Raw genomic sequence first — 24,763 nt, 5'->3', positions numbered from 1 at the left:
GGCTTTCCCTAATCAATCCACAATTGTCCAAGTGATTGTTAATTCTGTCCCAGTTTATTGTTTCTAAAAGTTTCTCACCACCGAGGTTAAACTGACTGGCCTCTAGTAGCTGGGTTTATCCTTACACCCTTTTTTGATCAAGGGTGTAACATTTGCAATTCTCCAGTCCTCTGGCACCACCCCCCATATCTAAGGATATTTGGAAGATTATGGCCAGTACCTCCACAATTTCCACCCTTTCTTCCCTCAGCAACCTAGGATGCATCACATTCGGACTGGGTGACTTATTTACTTTAAGTACAGCTAGCCTTGCTAGTACCTCCTCTTTATCAATTTTTAGCCCATCCGGTATCTCAACTACATCTTCCTTTAATGAGATTCTGGCAGCATCTTCTTCCTTGGTAAAAACAGATTCAAAGTACTCGTTTAGTATCTCGGCCATGTCCTCTGCCCCATGAGTAGATCTCCTTTTTGGTTCCTGATCGGCCCCACCTCTCCTCTTACTACCTGTTTATTGTTTACATACCTATAGAAGACTTTTGGATTCCCTTTTATATTTGCCTCCAGTCTATTTTCATATTCTCTCTTTGCCCCTCTTATTTCCTTTTTCATTACCCCTCTGAACTTTCTATATTCAGCCTGGTTCTTACTTATTTTACTCTCTCTCTCTTTTTTCATCCAGGGAGCTCTGGCTTTAGTTGTCATATCTTTCTCCCCCGTAGGAATGTACCTAGACTGTATCTGAACCATCTCCTCCTTAAAGGCCGCCCATTGTTCAATTGCAGTTTTGCCTGCCAATCTTTGATTCCAATTTACCCGGGCCAGATCAGTTCTCATCCCACTGAAATTGGCCCTCTTCCAATTGAGTATTTTTACTTTAGAGTGGTCCATGTCGTTTTCCATAGCTATTCTAAACCTTATGATACTATGATCGCAGTCCCCTAAATGTTCCCCCACTGATATTTGCTCCACATGCACCCAAGAGGAAGAGGAAAGAGCTATGGGAAATAAAATCTGGTGGAAACACCATTCTCTCTCCCTGAAAATAATTCATCTAATTTAAAGACAAAGGGGGTGATTTTAACTCCCAAGAACGGTTGGGTTGGGGGTGGGTGGGAGTTGAAAATAGTTGTTTTTTGGGTCGCAACCGCAACCCGGCTTCACTTCCGGGTTTAATGTGAGCACGTAAAAGTACAGGCTTCCCACTGGGAATGCAAAGTCCGAAAATTTTGCGGTTGCGACCCAAAAAAAAAACTCTCTTCAACTCCCACCCGCTGCCAACCCACCCGCTGTTGGGGGTTAAAATTACCCCCAATAGATTTACAAATAAGACATGCCAGTTTTAATGAATTTCTCAGTCCACCAACTGGGGTCAAAACCCCTTGGACCTAATTGTGCAGTCCTGCTGCAACTCCAGCAGTTGTGTGGCAGAACAGCAGGAAAATATGGCAGGACCCAGCCTTGGACAGAAAGTTCCCACAGGGCCTTGTAAGTTCCAGATTTGTCAGTCAGCGGGAAACGGTGAACATCCAAGATGCGTCCCTTCTGGCACAGGTGCCAATGGGCCCATTCAAATAAGGTTGACCTCATGCTGACCTTGCAAATTCCAGCAGGGTCAGTGCCTGAGGTAACCAGCATAATTGCTGTCATTGTTGTTCCATGCATTTTCTGGGCCATCATGCTTAGATTTGTGGAGAACACATTGATTTTGAGTGCAACATTTTTGTGCTGATCCATTTCTTCACAGGTGTTTAGTAAAAGATTTAGACTGCACCATACAATAGGGTATAGAGACCCTTAGGAGAATGTTAATGGAAATTTGAATGTATTTCCAAGTATTATTTTTCTTTAAGTGGTGAGTGCTGATGTCATTATTGGCAGAACTGGCTGGTAGGAGTGATAATATGTCTGATGCACCCCGGGTTAATGACTATCCATGTTGATGTTGATTCAGCTCCTTTGTACTTGGTAATCCTCGCAGACAGTTTCCACAATAGTGTTGCCCCACTCATTATTTGAACAAAAATATTCAAACAAAACAGCATTAATGGACAAAAGCGTGTTAAATTTCATGCTAATTAATTGTAGTTGTTAAATTTTCAAAAGGATGCTCGTAGCAGGACTTTAAAAAAAAGAATTACTATAAATGATTAAACCGACAAGATCACCAAGGCACTGTTGAGTTAAGAACTGCATATCCACTAATGTTAGTTCAGCTCTAATGCACTGTTGGGGACAGTAACACAGGACTGACTGTTTAACCAGAATAGATATTTTAATCAACAAGAATGCCTATAACCTGCACTTCCAAAAAAGATTAATGTTAACCACAAACCTTTTTAACGGTTTGATTACTAAAAGGGGCAGCTATGTCGATTTTAGAATTTTAACAAATTCACCTTAATGTTATATGTAAGGATACATTTCCCAAGGCTCTGCACAGGGCATGGAGCTGCACTTGTCAGGCCACAAAATTAACCCTTGAACCTCGCTGCTGTTTCTCCCATGCCCAATATTCAGATGGTTGTTTTCCCCTTAAAAATGCTGCCTCACTATATGTGTGAAAATCCCTTCATTGTATAGTAAAATTATGTAAATCAGTGTCCATGCTGGATTTTTCAACTTTGTGGGGGCTGTGCCATCATTGAGCTGCTCACCCATATACAATGGGAGTATTTATTTTGAAAGTGTCCTGGCTGCTTTGAAGCTTATCTTAAAAGTAGCTTATTACAGTTTGTAATGCAGTAATTTCACCACACAATTTATCTCGCTGAGCATTCTTGACTGCCTGCATTGGGCATTTTGCAGATTGTGAAGGCTCCGTTTTTGGTCATTTTGGCAGAAAGGAGAAATTCTTCCAGTTGCACTTGCTTGCACTCCTGGTTGTTACTGCTGCTGTCCAAGTGCTGCCAAACAAGATAGGAAGATGAGAATCCCTTTGAGGATTCCAACTGTGCTTTGTGACCTGGATGAACAGAAGCAATTTATGAGGGGCAAACCATCTTCAGGTGCAAAGGCACCTCAGGAGCTATACTCAGTCCTGCCAGTGTCTCCAGAAACGAGTATACAGAATGTGCCATCCTTCTTAGGGATGTCTGATTAGACCTGCTTTTGTTGCTGTTACTTCAAAAGAGAGGCAGCGATTGAGCTATGCTACTAGCTGAATAGTTTTTCAGTAGCTATGAAGGTCACAACATTTTTTTATGCCAACGGATCTTTCCAGGCCACATCAGGGGCATCAGCTAAGTCAGCCAGTTGACTGTAAAGGGATGCATCAAGCAAGTCACAGATGACAGGTTTACCAGGGACAGCATCTTCATGAGTTTCCAAGGGGGAAGGATCCAACAGCTATAGAGGGCACAGAACTTTTTCAGGATGGCAGGATTTACATGAGTGAAGGGTGTCATTGGTGGAACCAACGTGCCCATTACGGATCCATTTGGGAATCCAGTGTTTTCATGAACAGAAAGGGCTTCCACTCTATAAATGTGCAGGTAATTAGTTACAACAGAAATATAATACTGCATTTGAATGCCTGTTTCCCAAGAAGCAACCATGACTCAACTGTACGGCAACTCTTCCACAAGTTGAATGGTTGGCTTTCGGTAGAATAGCACTATCCTTTCCCGTTCTTGCTCGTGACGCCAATCACAAACCTGCATACAGCAGCACAGCAGCAATACATTGAGGCCCATACCACTGTCAATATTAAAATGGAGCACAGCATTGACATACTGAGGCAAGGGTATTAAGGGATATGGAACGAAGGTGGGTAAATGGAGTTAAGATACAGATCAGCCATGATCTAACTGAATGGCAGAACAGGCTTGAGGGGCTGAATGGCCTACTCCTGGACCTATGTTGCTAACACTTTCTGTGTTTGGAATGGTCAGAAAGAGTCCTGCTGTACAGTCCAGCCAAGGCGCAAACTGAAGGCGTCAATATGTGGATAGCAGAGAATAACCAGAGACTTAATACCTCCAGGAAAAGGAAGAGGAGGAGGAGGCCATCTACTTAGAAGGAGCTAATGTTCAGCCAGGCCAAGTGGATTGAAACCTCTGATTGCCAATTACTTTCAGTGAAGGACAGATTTTGGCACTGAAAGCACACATTCAAATCCCCATGAAAATGGCATGCATTCCATCCACACAAACCAATTTGTCCTTGTCATGCCTCATCGCCATATTTTCAACAATTCCAATGACTGCTCCAGTTCCAAATTCTAGTTAAAAGTACCTTCCCCTTAAGGGCCAGCTGCAGTGCTTTATGAGCTGTTGGCTCACTTATGTTTCCCAGTGGAAACCAATCAGTAATGAGGCCTCATTCCCTCTGTATATTTTCCATGCACAGGGATCAAATTCTAACAAGGGGGCTAAGCCTAACTTATAAAATTTGTAAACAATTTTACAACACCAAGTTATAGTCCAGCAATTTTATTTTAAATTCACAAGCTTTCGGAGATTTTCTCCTTCCTCAGGCAAATGTTTCAAGAGCTCCTTGAAGCCTACGCATTTATACATATTGAACAATACATGGTGTTTACAGACTGCCCCTGCAACTGCCCGTTGCCAAGGCAATCACCGTGTTCAGACAGAGAGGTGTCATCTGCAGAACCCCCGATCTGTCAATCGATCGTCGATCGACAGTTCCGACGGGCCACAGCAAAAAATCGCATAGACCTCCTCAGGAGACTAACACGGGACGCAACCAACAGAGTACCCTTTGTCGTCCAGTACTTCCCCGGAGCGGAGAAACTACGCCATGTTCTCCGCAGCCTTCAACATGTCATCAATGAGGACAAACACCTCGCTATGGCCATCCCCACACCTCCACTACTCGCCTTTAAACAGCCACCCAACCTCAAACAGACCATCGTTCGCAGCAAACTACCTAGCTTTCAAGAGAACAGCGTCTACGACGCCACACAACCCTGCCACGGTAACCTCTGCAAGACATGCCAGATCATCGACACAGATACCACCATCACACGAGATGACACCACCCACCAGGTGCATGGTTCATACTCCTGTGACTCGGCCAACGTTGTCTACCTCATACGTTGCAGGAAAGGATGCCCCAGAGCATGGTACATTGGCGAGACCATGCAGACGCTGCGACAACGGATGAACGGACACCGCGCAACAATCGCCAAACAGGAGGGTTCCCTCCCAGTCGGGGAACACTTCAGCAGTCATGGACATTCATCCACCGACCTTCGGGTAAGCGTACTCCAAGGCGGCCTTCGAGACACACGACAACGCAAAATCGTCGAGCAGAAATTGATAGCCAAGTTCCGCACCCATGAGGACGGCCTCAACCGGGATCTTGGGTTCATGTCACGCTACACGTTACCCCACCAGCGAACAAATGTTATCTGTTTTTAATATAATGGGTCATTTGCTGGCTCTCTCTGCCTTCCGGATGTTTCTGCCTCTCTCTGTGTTTTTTTTTCTCTGTTTTTTTTCCCTGTTTGTTTTTTTGTTGAATGTGTATTCGGGGGTTCTGCAGATGACACCTCTCTGTCTGAACACGGTGATTGCCTTGGCAACGGGCAGTTGCAGGGGCAGTCTGTAAACACCATGTATTGTTCAATATGTATAAATGCGTAGGCTTCAAGGAGCTCTTGAAACATTTGCCTGAGGAAGGAGAAAATCTCCGAAAGCTTGTGAATTTAAAATAAAATTGCTGGACTATAACTTGGTGTTGTAAAATTGTTTACAATTGTCAACCCCAGTCCATCACCGGCATCTCCACATTATAAAATTTGGCCAGACCAGCCTCCCTCACCCTATGCACGGGTGGGTGCATACCTTTGATTTTTCCAAACTTGACAAATCAGGACTGTACTCTAAACAATTCTCACACACAGAAAAAAAAATAGCTTTTGACTTTCTGTCAGCGTTACATCTCAACTCTTCCTCAGTTTTTATTTTGGTTGATTCTCTGTAGCCTTTCTGCCCATTTGATAGTGTAGTGTGAAAGTCAAAGAAAGGAATAGAATAATTTCTTATCAGGCCATTTAACACAGAAGGTATCTATGGTCTCGTGTCGACAGTAGCAACCATATCTTGTGTATTGATCACTATTGAAAGTGCCTCTGGAAAAGCTTGTCAAGTTACAACTGATTTCTCTGGTTCATGAAACTGCGGTTGTGTTGTTTTTCTTTTGTGGCCATGCCGCACTGGAAGCTGATACTGTGCTATCAACCCCTTTTTCAGAAGTGGATAGATTAAAAAATGAATAATGGACAACTAGCCAATAACAACAAAAAAATCACAACTCCTGTTTCCTGTGCTTCCCACAAAGATTTACACACATTTCCAACTAAGTTTCTGCATAAAGTGAAAAACAGTGAAGTTCACTTTGGTGCAATTTCTTCATGCTAGAATGAATTTCAGAATTAATTGTTTTATCTGCATGACATAGCCCAAACTAAAAATAATTTCTGACGGAATGCATGTTACCGGCAAGGTATTGAGAAGGTCACGATGGAGTGATTAAGTGGTTCAGTTCATTTTCATAGATTAAGTGGAGAATTTAAAAAAATGTTACATTAATAAATCATATGGAAGAGCATGACCTAAGAGCATGACCGAAGAGCATGGCCTTTTTAACTGAATGAATCACCGGAATGCTTACATTTAGACTTTCCCAACAACTGGATCTGTTTTTCATAAATCTCAAAATTATAGGCTACTTGCATCATACCAGTTGTATAATGAGACAACTTGGCTGATTGGAGCCATGATTCCAAAACAGCAGTCAACAACAACAAAACAATGTTAGGGACAGATGTAAACAGAAAGCAAAAAAAACCCACAGATGCTGGAAATCTGAAACAAAAAGAGAAATCTCTGGAAACACTCAATGGATCAGTGGATCAACCGGCATCTGTTGAGAGAACAGATGGATTAACGTTTTAGGTAAAGTTCCATCCTCAGAATTTTGCCAGTTCTGATGAAGGGTCTACAGCTGAAATGTTAACTTATTCATTCTCTCCACAGATGCTGGTTGACCTGCTGAGTGTTCTCAGCTATTTCTGGTTTTGTTTTGGGTTGGCTATGTTCTTTAAATTATTTAATATGTATTTGTTAGACAAAACCTGGTTTTCAAATCACTAAACTTTTAGCGATTTTAACCGAAGCACTGATTAACAGCCTCTAAAATTAGCTTAATGGCCCATAAATTGGTTGACGGGTGTAAAACGGGTGCCAAAGCATCCAATATCATGGACAGGATGCACGTGCACATGCGCACATTCCACCACATATTGATAAAGGCATTAAAAGAGGCGTCCAGCACCCGTGCCGGAAGCAGGGGTTATGCCTTTTGCACATGCAAATAGGGGGCCTTATGCTTGTTTGAGGCCCCCTTTGCAAAATTGGGCTACCATGAATGCAGCCGGTGCAAGGCCAGTTGCATTCAGCAAAAATGTAGTCGACATGCGGCCTAACCGACGTTCCTTACAGGGACTGCTGGAGGTCGCCACCAAAAAGGTAAGTTTGTTGAAAAATACTTACCTGAATTTGGAGCTGGGAGGTGCAGCACTGCTCCTCTTGGTCCCACGGCAGAGCGGAAGACCGTTGATGGCTCCTGCTCGGCTACCTCCCTATTGCCTCCCCCCTCCCCTAATAGCCCGTCCCTCATGATTGCTTCCCCCCTCTCCCAATCACCCCCACCCCAATATTGGGTGTGCCTTTGGCCTACCCATCTCCGGCACTGGGAGGATGTCTTGTGCCCAATTCATGCCATCCTGCCAATGTTCAGGACAATTTCTTTACTTTGTTCTGGCAGTTGTGCAGTATTGTGTGCTGTGGCTGAAAAAAAGTCACAATTATATTTGACAGTGTGAAATGTGCTTTTGTGTTGACATGATGGAATTACTGTTCAGCACCTAGCAAAGTAGATGACCAGAAAGATTAAAACAGTCTTGTCACCACAGTCTTAGCACAGCACTGAATAAGCTCAGTAAAGTATCACTCACTAGCAGTACAGTAGTGAACAAGTTCTAGTTCAACATAAGAACATAAGAACATAAGAAATAGGAGCAGGAGTAGGCCATCTGGCCCCTCGAGCCTGCTCTGCCATTCAACAAGATCATGGCTGATCTTCTACCTCAACGCCATCCTCCTGCACTATCCCCATATCCCTTGATGCCTTTAATATTTAGAAATCTATCGATCTCCATTTTGAATGTACTCAATGACTGAACCTCCACAGCCCTCTGGGGTAGAGAATTCCAAAGATTCACCACCTCTGAGTGAAAAAATTTCTCTTCATCTCAGTCCTAAATGGCCAACCCTTATTCTGAGACTGTGACCCCTGGTTCCAGATTCCCCAGCCAGGGGAAACATCCTCCCTGCATCTACCCTGTTGAGTCCTTAAGAATTTTGTATGTTTCAATGAGATCACCTCTCATTCCTCTAAACTGTAGAGAATACAGGCCTAATCTACTCAATCTCTCATCATACGACAATCCCACCATCCCACAAATCGGTCTGGTGAACCTTCATTGCACTCCCTCTATGGCAAGTAAATCCTTTCTTAGGTAAGGAGACCAAAATTGTACACAATACCAAGGTCCTATATAATTGCAGTAAGACATCTTTACTTCTGTACTCAAATCCTTTTGTAATAAAGGCCAACATACCATTTGCCTTCCCAATTGCTAGCTGCACCTGCATGTCAGCTTTCAGTGACTCATGTACAAGGACACCCAGGTCCCTTTAAACATCAACATTTCCCAATCTCTCACCATTTAAAAAATTCTCTGCATTTCTGTTTTCCCTACCAAAGTGGATAACTTCACATTTTTCCACATTATATTCCATCTGCCATGTTCTTGCCCACTCACTTAGCCTGTCTATATTCCCTTGAAGCCTTTTCGCATGCTCCTCACAGCTCACATTCCCACCTAGTTTTGTGTCATCAGCAAACTTGGAAATATTACATTTGGTCCCCTCATCCAAAAAATCGATATAAATTGTGAATAGTTGGGGCCCAAGTACCGATCCCTGTGGTACCCCACTAGTCACAGTCTGCCAACCTGAAAAAGACCCATTTATTCCTACTCTCTGTTTTCTGTCTGTTAACCAATTCTCAATCCATGCCAGTATATTATCCCCAATTCCACGTGCTCTAACTTTGTTCACCAACCTCCTGTGTGGGACCTTATCGAAAGCCTTCTGAAAATCCAAATACACCACATCCACTGGTTCCCCCTTATCTATTCTACTAGTTACATCCTCGAAGAACTCCAATAGGTTTGTCAAACATGATTTCCCTTTCATAAATCCATGTTGACTCTGCCAAATCCTATCATTATTTTCTAAGTGTTCTGTTATCACATCATTTATAATAGATTCTAGCTTTTTCCCTACTACTGATGTCAGGCTAACAGGTCTGTAGTTCCCTGTTTTCTCTCTCCCTCCTTTCTTAAATAGTTAAATTTGCTACCCTCCAATCTGCAGGAACCATTCCAGAATGTGTAGAATTTTGGAAGACTGATCAGAATCAGAATAAGCTAAGTGAAGGTCTGTCCATTCTTAGTAAATTACTGGCAAGGCTCTTTAAAAGAATCTATCACAGTATAGTACCATAAGGCTCAGTATGGGCCTTTACAGAATCCTTACAGCACCATTTAGGCTTAATATGAACTTGTTCAATCACTTTCTCAGTGAAGACTGCACAAACTTTGTACAATCTGGGCTGGTTTAGTATCAGCCTACTTGAACTGCATAATGAACCACACTGTCTAGGTAAAATATCACGCTGACTCGGTTATCAGGGAGAGCTAGCTAATTGTGCAACATGGGATTTCCTTTCGGCATTCCTATGGTAGTCCAAGATTTAGAGTAGAAAGAGGAGTTTCTATGGAGGGAAGAAAGGCAGTTGCAATTGTACCTGAGACTTTGGGCTCAATTTTAAAATGAAAATCTGGGTGTGTTGGGGACGAGGAGGACAACGAAAATCGGAGAAATCCGGAGCGGGCAGGATTCCCGGCTCCAAACCGCTGAAGAAGGTGCACGACCCAGAGTCATCTGGGTGCGCACACCGATCCCGAACCCAGAAGTCCCGCCGGCTTTAATTGCCAGCAGGACAATATTTAAACAAGCAAATGTACCTCATTGAGGCATTTAAGATAGTTTATTTTTGGCATATTGAATAGTTTAAAAGATTTTGACCTTACTTGGGCAGCTATCCCATGGCTTCCGATTCACGCCTGGTGAGTGAAGGGCCGGATCAGGCAAAAATAAACTAAATAAATTAAATAAAATTAGATTTCCTATTGTAAAAAAATAAATAAACATACTTTACAAACAATGTCACCTGCACTCCCCTGCTCCGATGTCCGATCTCTTCTGTACACACCCCTCGACGATGTCCAATGTCTTCTCCCCCCACCGACAATGTCCAATGCCTTCTCCCCCCACCGATGATGTCCAATGTCTTCTCCCCCCACCGATGATGTCCAATGTCTTCTCCCCCCACCGACGATGTCCAATGTCTTCTCCCCCCACCGACGATGTCCAATGTCTTCTGCACACACCCCCCTTCGATGCCCGATGTTTTCTCCCCCCACCACCTTCGATCTTTGTCTCCCCCACTCCCCCCCCGCCACTGTCTCTCGCAATGGCCAATGAGGTCTCTCTTTCTCCCTTCCCGCCCTCAGATGTGCAGCTCCTGTCGGCAGCCAATCTGTCAATCAAGCTGGCTGCCAGGCATGAAACCTGAAAGAGGCTTTAATTGGCTTCATTAAGTTTGCCCGCCTACTTCCTTTCCAGGTTTGGTGCTCGCAAATCACCCCCTCTCCCGCTGCCATCCCGTCGCCCTTTTAAAATTGAGCCCTTTGTCACTCAGGAACAACACATTTAAGCCCGGCTTTGTCTGAAGAGACTTGCCTTCATTGTCTCTGCTTCACGAGTTATGCTGTCATCGAGTTTCATCAAGAATTACTCCCAGACAAGTTTCATCACAGGGACAGCTCTGTGTCGTGAAGATGATCACAGCATTAAATTTCTATGCTATTGGATCCTTCCAAGCCATCACTAGTAACATTTGTCAGATTGATCAGTCTTCTGTGCACCGATGTATTAAACAAATGACAGAAACCCTCTTTGCCAGCAGAAGCACTTATTTACCTTCCCTATGGAAAGGGGGCAGCATTTTTACCAAGTGGCAGCTTTTCCAAAAGTGCAGATTCTTGTTGGTGAGTGAAGGGCCGGATCAGGCAAAAATAAACTAAATAAATTAAATAAAATTAGATTTCCTATTGTATAAAAATAAATAAACATACTTTATAAAGATTTAACAGTTTTTAAGCAAGTATAGAGCTGGGGAAGGAGTGGAGAGCCTTTGGCTTAGTGGTAGAATTCTTGCCTAGGAGTCAGAAGCTGAAGTGTTTGAGCCCCACTCCAGACAGCCCCAACAAGTGGAGACTATAATGTGGGGGGTAATTTTAACCCACAAGAACGGTTGGGTTGGGGGCGGGTGGGAGCCTGCTTTGTAGTTCAATCAGATCGTGGCTGATCTTCAACCTCAACTCACTTTCCTGCCCAATCCCCTATATCCCTTGATTCCCCTAGAGTCCAGAAATCTGTCTATCTCAGCCTTGAATATATTCAACTACTCAGCATCCACTGAATTTAGAGAGCTTTGGAAAATTATGACTAGCGTATCTGCAATTTCCTCACCTATTTCATTTAATGCTCTGAGGTGGAGACCTTCAGGTCTTGGAGATTTGTCAATCTTAAGTCTCATTATTTTCTCCATTACCATTTTATTACTTATATTAAATCCAATAAGTCCATTAGGTTCCCTTGTACTGTTGGCATGTAGTCTTTTTTCTCCACTATGAAAATGGATACAAAGTATTTATTTAACAAGTCTGCCATTTCCCTATTTTCCATTATAGTCTCACCTGCATCTGGCTTTAATGGGCCCACATTCCTGTATATCACTCTGTTTGCCTTAATATATTTATAAAAAACTTTTGCTGTTAGCTTTGATATCCCTTGCAAGTTTTTTTTCATATTTCCTTTTTGTACCTGTTATCACTTTCTTTGTATCCCTTTGTTGCTTTTTATAGCTGTCCCACTCCACTGGATTTCCACTTTTCCTTACATTTGTGTAAGCCTTTTCTTTTAGTTTGATACTGTCTCTTATTTCATTTGTTGATCATGGTTGCTTAACTACACACGTGGAGCCTTTGCTTTTTATGTACGGATTTTGTATCGTACCAAATATTTCTTTGAATACTTTCCACTGTTTGTTGTTAGGTTTACCCATTAATAGTTCAGGCCAGTTTACTATGGTTAATTAATTTCTCATCCCTTCAAAGTTTGCCTTACTTAAATTTAAAACCTTAGTTTGTGACTCTCTCTTCCCCCTCTCAAACTTAAAATCAAATTCCATCATATTATGGTCACAACTCGCAAGATATTCCTTTGCCATCAGATTGTTAACTAATTCTGGTTTGTTACTTATTATTAAATCTAGCATGGCCTGTTCCCTCTTCAGTTCTAAAACATGTTGTTCTAGTAAACTGTCCCAAATACATTGTAGAATTCATTGCTTTTTCTACTTGAGAAGTTTTGATTCTTCCATTCTATATTAAAATTAAAATTTCCCATTATAACCACATTGTTTTTGCTGCATGCTTCCCTGATCACCCCACAAATCCCATTCATAACACCTCAACAAAGGTACTTCCAAACCTTGCTGGGAACAGTGTCTGCAGTCACAACAACTTTAATGGTAACACAATTTTATTTACATTCCATATTGTACATGCTTGCATGTCTACTTTGATTTACCACCATGCTTCCTCCTGGCGTCAGGGTGTGATATTTGAACTCTTAAACTCAAGTGCTATCTGTGGGGCTCTCGTTTTCATTTCTTTATGATCGTCTTTGGACTGAGATGATCCTCTTCTCATGGCAGCTAAGTCCTGAGCTGGACCTGCTGCAGGCTGCACCTCTCTTGCAGCTGATGTGCACTTTAGCCCTACACACTTTTGGCCACATGTCCAGACATTGAAAGCAGCTGGTGGGACTTCTTCACTTGAACCACCATCTGCAGCAGAATTCCCCTGTGCCTGGATGTACATTTGGTGATCTTCAAACATCCTTCTTTTAAATGTAAACCCCATGAGATCTGGATTCCTGGGTTCTCCAGCGGAGGAATATCGTCCTCCCCATGTTCCACAAGCAGCTGTTTCTGTTCACTCATACTCTGTGTCGCCCAGTATACTACCCTTAGGTCACTCTCTTCCCCCGGATGGGTGTCTTTGAACTGATGCTTGTGAGGGAGATAGTGAATGATGGCTCATGCTGTGAAGTGCTGATATAGCTGCATGCAAAGAGAACTGGCTTTTCTTCAACCACATCTACAGGATGAAAAAAGGAAGATAAGTTTGAATACATTGCTGAAGGGCAGAGTTCTCATGTCACTTTCAGTAGAAGGAGTGACATGAGTTATCATGATATAGTTTGCTGAGAGATAATGCAGGGTACAATAGAACGAGGAGAAAGAGAAGCAGAAGTTCGGGATAGATCTGCAGCTGGCACATGTCTTTCTGCTTCTCCATCTCCGACTCCTTCTATGCCTCTATCCTCAGGATATGAAAAAGTCTTTCCTTATAGGAGGTGAAAGGACAGAGATTGCCATCTGTTACAATTCTCTCATGTTATGGTCTGTCTTGTCCTTAAAAAAAGGAAGCAAAAAGAGAGAATTATCTTTGGTTAGCATGCAGTGCAGTACAACCAAGGTGTCAGCATTCAGCCCATACTGGGAGGTGATGATAGTTGCAAGCAGCAAGCAATTAGATTGCATTGAATTTTTTAGTAGGAATATTGCATGTAAGGCTATAAGTCAAGCAACCCTCCCAGGTAAAAGGCAACGGTGTAAAGGGCACTGCACTGCCTTTGCGGCAGTGATGGCATGCAATTCAAGTACTTTAATAGCGTTTGAGGGGAGGTTACTGCAAATGGCTGACATGTTTGGCCCAGTTCTATTGTTGAAAGGTGTAGCTGGTTCCTTTTACAATTCCTGTCCTGGTCTGATCATCAAACTTTTTTTCTGGCACTAAGTTGCCATGCATGGGGTGATTGATTGGCACTGAATATCCTGGCCATCTCCTTGTGGGTCTATGTCACTCCATGCCAAACAATGCTTAACTTCATACATAAATACATCTACATCTTCATCAGTTCTGAACCCTGCTGCAGCACTCAAAAACTCACAGATATTCTTCAAACTAACAAATGTGCATCCAAAATTATTTTTGTATTGTTCCCCCATTAAGCTGCTACAGATTTTTAAATCCTATAGCAACATGCTACTTCTTGCACCACCACCCCCCGCAAATGGTGAGGTCCCAATGAATATTTCTAATGACAGGAGTTTGTCGTTCTATTTATTAGTTTAACTTTGGAAATCGTGGCAGGGTCAGCCTACTTCTTGTTGTGAGTCTCAATCGCATGCCACCATTCTTCAATTTGGGAGCTCGCCCGAACAGAAAATCTAGGCTGAAAAATAGTCCATGTATTGACAGTGTGGATAGTATTGGACAACATGGTTGTCTTCCTTTGAGGTATTCACTGCAAAATCTTTCCAAATTATTGAATCTTCTAATGATGATGAAGGTTTCTGTGGCTTAATAACCATGCTCTGATTAATTTATCAAAGGATTTGCTTAAAGTTCCCAATGGAGTAACAGGTGTTAGATAAATTGCTGTCCAAAGACTAGTTAATCTGTATATACCCCATCCATTAATTATCCAAGTATGTTTCCAATCATTTAATCATCTCGAACCAATACCAGAAGAGGGTTGCTGTTAAAGATTATTGCTAAATCTTCTCTTCCTTAGTAAATCTATTTAAACCCTTTCAGCGTGGATATCAATTTAAAATTAAATGTTAAGTTACAACAATAAAATTGGGATCTTAAAGGAAGTGACTTGGGAGGATATTTACAGGAATTTCTCAGTCGGAGGGAGGGGGAAATGTTGCACCATTATTTACCCCAATGTAATCATCGTAAATTTAACAGCAAGCAGTGTATAATTTTGAATTCCGTGTTGATAAGTAGCCCTAAGTTTACTGTAATTAAAAAAAATCATCTTGATCTAGTAAAGTAACTTGTAATAGAGTATAAGCAATATCATGATTGGTGATGCAATGACATCATCACAGGACGAGGTAAATCGGCTGCAATACTTTTGGAAATTTGATTTTAAAAAATTTAATAATTAAAAAAAACAAACACAAAAAAAGCACATCCATAGTGCAAAAGCATTACCTGAGCTGCAATTTTTCCTGGGAGTCAAAATGGTACAAATGAATAGAGGTTCCAGTGCAGACTGTTCTGGGAACTGAGCCTGCCTGAAAATCTTCAATGTTAATCCTTTGAGTGTCACTCATTCTTTTCATGTTAAGTTTGTTTCATGCACTGTGGGGTAGAAATTCGATGGTGCCCAGTTTTGGGCTCAAAGGTAGCTGCAATGCATGCCCGATCTGGTAGTCCCATGGCCAGCCCGAAACTGGGCCTCATCTAAATATTCTGGGCAAACCGCTGGCATCTGTCACGCCTCCAGAGGCAGCTCGCCCATCTGCAGCACCGAATTTTGTCTTAGGTAAGTTCCAGGAGGGGAAAGACAGTGGTGGGGCGGGGGGGGCGGGGATGTTAAATGGGTGCGACAATGTCCAATTTCTAAGCCTGTACATGTGGTTTTCTTTGCACCATATTCATTTGGTGTACTGTGTTTCACGTTGGCTTTAAGAGCATAAAAAGGCACAGCAGAATGGTCATTTGGCCCAGCAAGCTTACTCCTTCCATGCATCCTAACATTGGCTTTACATATTTAATCTCTTGTGAGAAAGAATTGCAATTGTTTTCTCCTTGTCCCCCAAAAGTAATCAAACAGAACTCCAGAATATTGATCCTTACATCTCTATGTGTGTACAGTTCTGGTCACCCTATTATAGAAAGGATATTATTAAGCTAGAAAGAGTGCAGAAAAGATTTACTAGGATGCTATCGGGACTTGATGGTTTGACTTATAGGGAGAGGTTAGATAGACTGGGACTTTTTTCCCTGGAGAGTAGGAGGTTAAGGGGTGATCTTATAGAAGTCTATAAAATAATGAGGGGCATAGATAAGGTAGATAGTCAAAATCTTTTCCCAAAGGTAGGGGCGTCTATAACGAGGGGACATAGATTTAAGGTGAGAGGGGAGAGATACAAAAGGGTCCAGAGTGGCAATTTTTTCACTCAAAGGGTGGTGAGTGTCTGGAACGAGCTGCCAGAGGCAGTAGTAGAGGCGGGTACAATTTTGTCTTTTAAAAAGCATTTGGACAGTTACATGGGTAAGATGGGTATAGAGGGATATGGGCCAAGTGCAGGCAATTGGGACTAGCTTAGTGGTATAAACTGGGCGACATGGACATGTTGGGCCGAAGGGCCTGTTTCCATGTTGTAAACTTCTATGACTCTATGACTCTATTATTTAGCCATGGTTGGTTTGTTCCCACAGAGCACATATTGAAACTGCCAGTAGCACAGGAACTGTCATGGTCCTTAGAATTATTTAATCATCTTTGTTTATACTTGTCCATATAACCTTCAATTCTGTTTTTAACCAGATACTTATCTAAACCTTCTTTTGAAGGAGTTTCTCAAAATAGCATTACCTGTTTTTGCAGAGAATCTATTGCAAATGTCCACTACTGAAATAAAGAATGTATTGAAATCTCTTGTCATCTTTCAAGATTGTAAGATTATCAATGTTATACCTGAGGCCTTTGTTTTGGTGCTTACATCTGGATTATCTATACCTCTCAGCATTTCATGTTGTTTATTTTTATTTTTAATTGCCAGTTTTATTTTTTGCTGCTAGTTTTCTTCCCCCACCTCCTCTCCAGAAGCCATTAACTCCTCACTAGGTTATGGTTCCTTGAGCTTTGGGCAAATTCTCATACCTCATATGTGGTTTTCTTTGCACCATATTCATTTGGTGTACTGTGTTTCACGTTGGCTTTATGAGCATAAAAAGGCACAGCAGAATGGTCATTTGGCCCAGCAAGCTTACTCCTTGCTGGTGTGAGGCTTGACAACAAGTGTTAGCAGTTTATTTAACTGAAAGTGGGAATTCACAGCCAAATTTGATCTTGTTTTCCTCCAATGCCTCTCCTCTGTCATCCAGCTGGGTGGGACTGCGCTCGCCTGGTTCCATTCTTATCTATCCAGTCGTGGCCAGAGAATCACCTGCAATAGCTTCTCTTCCCACTCCCGCACCTTTACTCTGGAGTCCCCCAAGGATCTATCCTTGGCCCCTTCCTAGTTCTTATCTACATGCTCCCCATCGGCGACATCATCCGAAAACACAACATCAGGTTCCACATGTATGCTGACGACACCCAGCTTTACCTCACCACCACCTCCCTCAATGTAAATAGTCAACTTGCCACCCGGGCGTAAAACTAGCATTGCGAATCAGCCACCTGTTATAGAAACCTCCTGATTTTCATTTCTATTGCTCATCCACAACACACGTTTTACATTAGGGCAGCAAGTTGAAAATCTACCCTAATGTGTCACATTGGTTTTGTTGATTTTGTCACATTAAAGAAAAGAAAGAAAGATTTTGCATTCATATAGCACCTTTCATGACCTCAGGATATCCGAAGCACTTTACAACCAGTGAAGTAATTTTAAAGTATAGTCACTATTATAGTGTAGGAAACATGGCAGCCAATTTGCATACAGCAAGGTCCCACAAACAGCAATGAGATAATGACCAGATAATCTGTTTCAATGATGTTGGTTGAGGGATAAATGTTGGCCAGGAAACTGGGGAGAACTCACCTGCTCTTCTTCGAAATAGTGCCATGGGATCTTTTGTGTCGACTTGAGAGTGCAGACGAGGATTTGGTTTAATGTCTTATCTGAAAGACATCACCTCCGACAGTGCAACACTGAAGTGTTAGCCTAGATTTTGTGCTCAAGTCTCTGGAGTGGGACTTGAACCCACAATCTTCTGACTCAGATGCGAGTTAGTTGTGTATACTTGTGTCATATTAGTTTCATAGACTTGTGCCACTTGGTATTGTAAACCTGTACCACATTAGTTTTGTTAACCCATGTCATGTTGATTTTGCAAACCCCATCACTTTGGTTCCTTATCAGTTTAGGTCAAAGTGTCACTTCAGGCATTTGAACTGCTTTAGATACCACTTTTGTGATCCTGTATAGAACATTTTCCTAAATTAATTATTATATCATTTACATTTTGGTGACAAAGGAAAAATAGGACTGATCCAATATTTGTTGACTAAGATATGGAACACAATTTATGCAACACAGAGCTAGCAAGTGAACACGAGATCCTCAGTCAGACCCTATTTCACCGATACAGCCTTCTGACACTCACTATAATTGGAAACAAATCTCCTCTGAGAAAATTCAGCAAGGATCCAAAAATAACTCTTGTTACTATTTCAAAGTTTTGTGTAAATTGATAGATAAGAAACAGAAATTAATTCTTTGTTTATATTTTGCAAGTTCTTTATTTTTCTTTTTGCCCCTTCTCTGTGGTCAATCATTTGATTAAAAAGAATAATTGTATAGACTAAAATCCTTCTCAAAGCTCCCAAATCTTTCTTTTCCATCTCTGTATCCATGAATTTTCCCCTTATAAAACTGGGTAGTAGAAATGGTAACAGTATTATAATCATTTGTGATTGGAACATCCACATTGTATATATTGTTGCTTTATCATGCGTGGAGGACTCAATTAATGTTTTCACTTTTTCTGTAGGAGATTACGTTGTAATGTCAGTGCACTTCGATCTCAGCAGACGAATGGGCTACTTCACCATTCAGACCTACATCCCTTGCACATTGACTGTAGTTTTATCCTGGGTATCATTTTGGATCAATAAGGATGCAGTGCCAGCCAGGACATCGTTAGGTAATGAAATGCTTACATCACTATAACTATATGTTTTATGCATATAAAAATAACAATTTTTATCCCTTCTTAATTTTTTTAAATTATTCCATGTTTAATAGCTACGTTAAAATTCTTATAAAAGCAAGTCCTAACCATAGCTGTTGTCTCCTGCAATCCAGTTGGTCATATTGGCATCTGTGTTGTCACTCCATAAAGTACAATGATAGGTGTGAAGTCTATCACATCTTTTCTTTTACAACATGCTAACATGAAAATGGAACTGCATATTTTTGTGTGGTGGGGAGAAGTGTGTTTGTGTGGATGTGGATATGTGGTGGGGGATGGGCAGTCAATTGAAGTGACGTTGTCCTAAGATGGTGGACCTGTCTGAGATCTGGGAATGGCAGTGGCTGTTTAAATCTATTTAATTTGAGATTTCAGTCAAAGGTTCGGCATTTTATTGTCAGTAGTGGCATCTGAATTTTGAGGTCAAACCCAGAGATTCCCTTGCAGCCGTGAAGTCATTTCTTGGTGTTTGTTTTTATTAAATTCTATATACACTGGACTTTATGGAATGTTTTTCAGAAGACAATAAATTATTCCGAGAAAATATTTTTCAGAACAACAAACTGATTCTTTCAATAGATCATGTACAATATGAAAACTCATGATTTTTTTGCTAATTTAATTTTATGAAGTGGATGATTAACCACAGAATAGAAAACTCTCCTTCGAATAGAAAATTCCTCCTTAATCCCTAATTGATCAAGAAAAAAATCCAGGATATGAATCTAACATTGCAATCTAAATTACTTAATTTTCTTTTTGTTTATAGCCCATTTTGTGCTGGCAGAGACCATCAGCAGACCCAGTTGTTAATGAATTCATGACTGAAAATTTATTGAGAATTTACATATAATAGAGACATTTATTTATTTATTTATTGGCAGGTAAAGTATATTGCACTCAGATCCAATGCACAATTCTGAACTGTTCCAAAAATGTATTCAACCTCTGAAGATCACTCATTACTGTAAATTAATAATACACAGTATTAAATTCTGTAGTAAAATTTCATACCACATCAGTAGTTACGTGATTTGCTCTGTTTCTTGTCAATCGACTGTGACGTCAAATCAATCTCATGCTGAAACAAGATACTTTAGCTGCTACCTTAAACATGAAATGGTTGGAGCAATAACATGTCCAAAATCATCATTCTAGGTAGAATTTCAATTGAGGTGTTATATATTGTTTGCTTATCTCATGGTGTGGAAGTCTTTTGGTATGATTTTTGCCTGCGCTATTTTATTCCCATATAAAGAAAGAAAGACTTGCATTTATAAGGCGCCTTTCACAACCTCATGACGTCCCAGAGCACTTTACAGCCAATTAAGTACTTTGAAGTGTAGTCACTGTTGTAATGTAGGAGACACGGCAGCCAATTTGCACACAGCAAGGTTCCACAAACAGCAGTTAGATAAATTAACAGTGATGTGGAGATGCCGGTGATGGACTGGGGTTGACAATTTTAAACAATTTTACAACACCAAGTTATAGTCCAACAATTTTATTTTTAATTCCACAAGCTTTCGGAGGCTTCCTCCTTCCTCAGGTGGTGTTTACAATAAATTAACAGATCATCTGTTTTAGGAGGTGGTTGAGGGATAAATGTTGACTAGGACACCAGAGGAACTCCCCATCTCTTCTTTGAATCTTTTACCTCCCCCTGAGAGGGCATACGCGACCTCGGCTTAACATCTCACCTGAAGGACAGCACCTCCGACAGTGCAGCGCATCCTCAGTACTGCACTGAAGTGCTAGCCTCGATTATGTGCTCATGTCTGTGGAATGGAACTTGAACCCATGACCTTTTGACTCAGAGATGAGAGTGCTACCATTGAGCCAAGAGGCTACTGTAAACTGATTACTAGTCCCCACAAATCAATCCAACCCAGCACCTTGGCCCAGCGTCACCATTCTGTGTTGTTGTAACGACGGCATTTCTGTCTGCATTCCCTTATCACTTGGTAGCTGTGTGGCCAGAGCATCAGAGAAGTACTTCTGACTTCCACTGTACACAACTCTCCACAATTCAAAACATAACTCCCTGGACAAAATTTTTTTTTAGAAAGCGGTGAGAAAGATTAAAGTCCCACTGAGTGAATATCATAACACACTCAGGACTTTGTTATCATGTGTTGTTGGTTAGCTGCGCTCATGGGATGAATGGCAGATCCAGTGGGATCACCAGCATATATCCTTTAAAGAAGAGCTGAAAGAGAAATATAGTTTACTTGATGAACAGAACTCAAGTGCAATACAATCCAATTTCAGTTTTATCCTGTGGGACCTATTACAAACAGATTTTTAGCTTTTAAAGTGAGGTCCAAATGGGTAGTTATGTCTCCCTGTGCTGGTAAATTTTTGACAGACATTTAGAATCATCGATTGCCACTTAACACACAGCCAGAAAACAGTGGAGTAAATACAAGTCAATGCTGTCTCTGAAAGAGATCACTTGTACCATCTTTACAAGCTGCGACTGAAAATTTAAGTGTCAGATCTTTTCAGAATCACAATGTTAATTGACTGCAGTAATTAGTACACATATTTTAGTTTTACTGTTGAGGACATGTGAGCTTCATTTTAAAAGTGAACAATTGCCAAAGAAGAGTTGGTTATTGGGTAATATATTTAGCTATCGGACCAAAAAGAAAACCATCCGGTACAATAGGTATATCATTAATCTTCTTTAGACAGCACTTAATGCAAATGGTTTGAACATAATGGCCCGTAAATTGCTCGGGGCGACGAACCAACAGTGCTCACTGCTCTATAGATTTATACTAACCCACTAATTTACCGCAGTCTGTACTGGGGGCACTTCCTCTAATAGGAAGCGGAGAAGAGCCCAGTGTTAACTCCAGTGAAGCTAGGACCCTGGGATCACACTCTCCCCTTGACCAATCAGATTGCAGCATTTTTGACACGCTGCGAACATTTTCTGCAAGCTGGAACGTAAAATCCAGGAAGTGAAAGGTACAACACTAAAATCAATTGTAAAATCAGCTATAGACAGCAAAAAGAAGAGAGGGTAAGAAATATCAAAATAAATAAGAGACAGAAGGAAATAGTAATGAAAAGAATTTTTTAATTTTTACATTTTTTAAAATTACTAAAAACTATTGAAATAAGAAGTAATGAGACGCCACATTTTTAAAAGTTAATTTTTAGTTGTTTGGCAGTCATTAAGACTTGCCGTGCTGTTAAAACTTAGTTTAGACCTGGTATATTTAAGCGTATCTGTTTTGTGGCGATATTAGTTAGTTTCCAACTGGGCAGAAGAGCGAATTGGCGCTGGTCGGTTGATTCTGTTGATTCCAGCCAGCGGTGTCCCTTTAAGGAGAAGCTGTCAAATTGCTGGTGAACCAGGAAGAGCACGTTCCAGATTTCCATGTTTGACTGCACAAGTGTGAACACTGGAACTTGCTGTTTCATTTGGCCATTCAGAACGGTGAGCACTGTTATGCCCATCATTCTTTTTAAAGCAATTTCCGGCCCAATATTTAATATTAGTGAGGAAAGATTTGCTAATACTATATATTTTTTGCTTAATGATAAAGTTTCACTATCAAGACCTTTTTAAAAAAATACAATAAATTACCAAATATATGATACCACAGAGTGGAGGGCTCAGGTTTAATCCCTACCACTCTGCTAAGTTCCCATTCTCAACCTGACTTCAGAGCAGTGCAATCCTGCAGCAACATGGATTGGAAACTTAATGGTGTAGAGCATCAAGGGCTCAATCCTACACCCCCATCACTGACAGCGGGGTATCAAGGGCTCAAACCCACACCTCATCACTGACCGGGTATCAAGGGCTCAAACCCACACCTCATCACTGACCGGGTATCAAGGGCTCAAACCCACACCCCATCACTGACCGGGTATCAAGGGCTCAAACCCACACCCCATCACTGACTGGGTATCAAGGGCTCAAACCCACACCTCATCACTGACCGGGTATCAAGGGCTCAAACCCACACCCCATCACTGACCGGGTATCAAGGGCTCAAACCCACACCCCATCACTGACCGGGTATCAAGGGCTCAAACCCACACCTCATCACTGACCGGGTATCAAGGGCTCAAACCCACACCCCATCACTGACCGGATATCAAGGGCTCAAACCCACACCCCAGCACTGACCGGGTATCAAGGGCTCAAACCCACACCCCATCACTGACCGGATATCAAGGGCTCAAACCCACACCCCATCACTGACAATGGATGTTGAAGTTACCTTCTCAGGAATTGAACCTTTCAGTTTTGTGCATTCCTAAGGTTTTATCAGCATTCCAAATTCAGCCATTTATTTGGGGAAATAGGAATTCTGATCCCTATATGTCTTAAGTAAGACAAATCTTTTTTTAGTTATAACGTATCATATCTGATCAACAATTAAGGCTCTTAGAGGACCTCATTTTGTGATCTATTTTAAGGAGGGACCATTCTCTTACACAATGACAGCAGTGTATCGATTTTAGATGTTCCATGAGCTTGAAATTATTTGTTCAATGACATGTATTTCTAAAAAAAACTGATGTGGTATATTTAAGTTCAATAAAATGTCTTCACTGAAGTGTCATTTGTTTAGAATCAATGTAATGTTATGGCAAAGGTGAAATGCACAAACGTGGGGTGTGGGGGTACCTTTCATTATCTATGCCTCTGGACGTTACAGTTACAAATCATGAATAAGGGAGTTTTATCACATATCTTTGTTTATGTCTTTCTTTCGTTACAGGCATCACAACCGTCCTGACTATGACCACTCTGAGCACGATCGCTCGTAAATCCCTTCCCAAGGTTTCCTATGTGACTGCTATGGACCTCTTTGTATCTGTCTGCTTTATCTTTGTGTTCTCTGCTCTGATTGAATATGGGACCTTGCACTATTTTGTCAGTAACAGAAAGCCCAGTAAAGGCAAAGACAAGAAGAAGAAGAATCGAGTATGTACCCTTTTCATAATAAAATTCTTAGACACAATTATTGATGTTTGACACAATTATTGATGTTTGAATTTACAAACATAGTAAGCATAAATATTGACATGAAAGCATTTCTTCAAAAGCTTTCTCATGGCTTTTTGCTGTAGCACTAATTTCTTCAAAGATTGGAATACTGCCTTTTATTTTTTCCTTTTTAAAATATATATATAGGTAGATGTGCACAAGTATGCCAGTATACAATCCCAAACAGCATATTTTTGGAAGGGTATTTCCTTTGGGCATAAATATGGCACATTTTATGCTTCATGAGACTTTCTTAATTTTCCATTTCACTGTTAGAATGAAGATGCAGTCCATTTTACTAAATGTGCTCATTTGATTAAATGATTGGTTCATCCTTTTCTGAGGCATGTTATTGATCTAATCTTGTATCACCATGAAAAAATGCAAAACATGCACTGTTCAAATTTGCTGCCATTACATTCAGTTTCTACTTCATGGTTACATATCCACCAATCCTACAGATTAACTGTTAACAGTGTTGCTGTCTTTGACATGAGATTTAACTGATGTACCTGTTGGTTGATCATTGTAACCAGATAATGGTGTGTAAATCATACCATCATACTTTTTTATTAATACATTATGAAGAACTTTTACAGGGAACAATTTCTGTTTATTTACTATAATCAATAGTAAAAAATAAGGAGAATTACTTATATACGGTATGAATAATATGAAGCATTATGATACTGTTCTTCTCAAAACCAGACCTTCAATTCCAAATGCCT

The 24,763-nt window shown here is 41.1% G+C and overlaps 1 protein-coding gene across 2 annotated transcripts in view; it reads left to right on the top strand.

The window, feature by feature from the left end:
- Positions 1 to 24,763, top strand: part of LOC137332367 (gamma-aminobutyric acid receptor subunit gamma-2) — a 77,205-nt gene that overhangs the window by 39,166 nt on the left and 13,276 nt on the right. For both annotated transcript variants that reach the window (XM_067996134.1, XM_067996133.1), the window contains exons 4-5: positions 18,818 to 18,970; positions 23,767 to 23,972. In XM_067996134.1, coding sequence (XP_067852235.1) covers positions 18,818 to 18,970; positions 23,767 to 23,972 — 359 coding nt within the window. The remainder of the gene's footprint in view (positions 1 to 18,817; positions 18,971 to 23,766; positions 23,973 to 24,763) is intronic.

This window comes from Heptranchias perlo, chromosome 14 (assembly GCF_035084215.1).
Source record: "Heptranchias perlo isolate sHepPer1 chromosome 14, sHepPer1.hap1, whole genome shotgun sequence".
Lineage (NCBI taxonomy): Eukaryota > Metazoa > Chordata > Chondrichthyes > Hexanchiformes > Hexanchidae > Heptranchias > Heptranchias perlo.
Note: the sequence above shows the minus strand (reverse complement) of the source record. Positions and strands in the feature narration are given on the sequence as shown.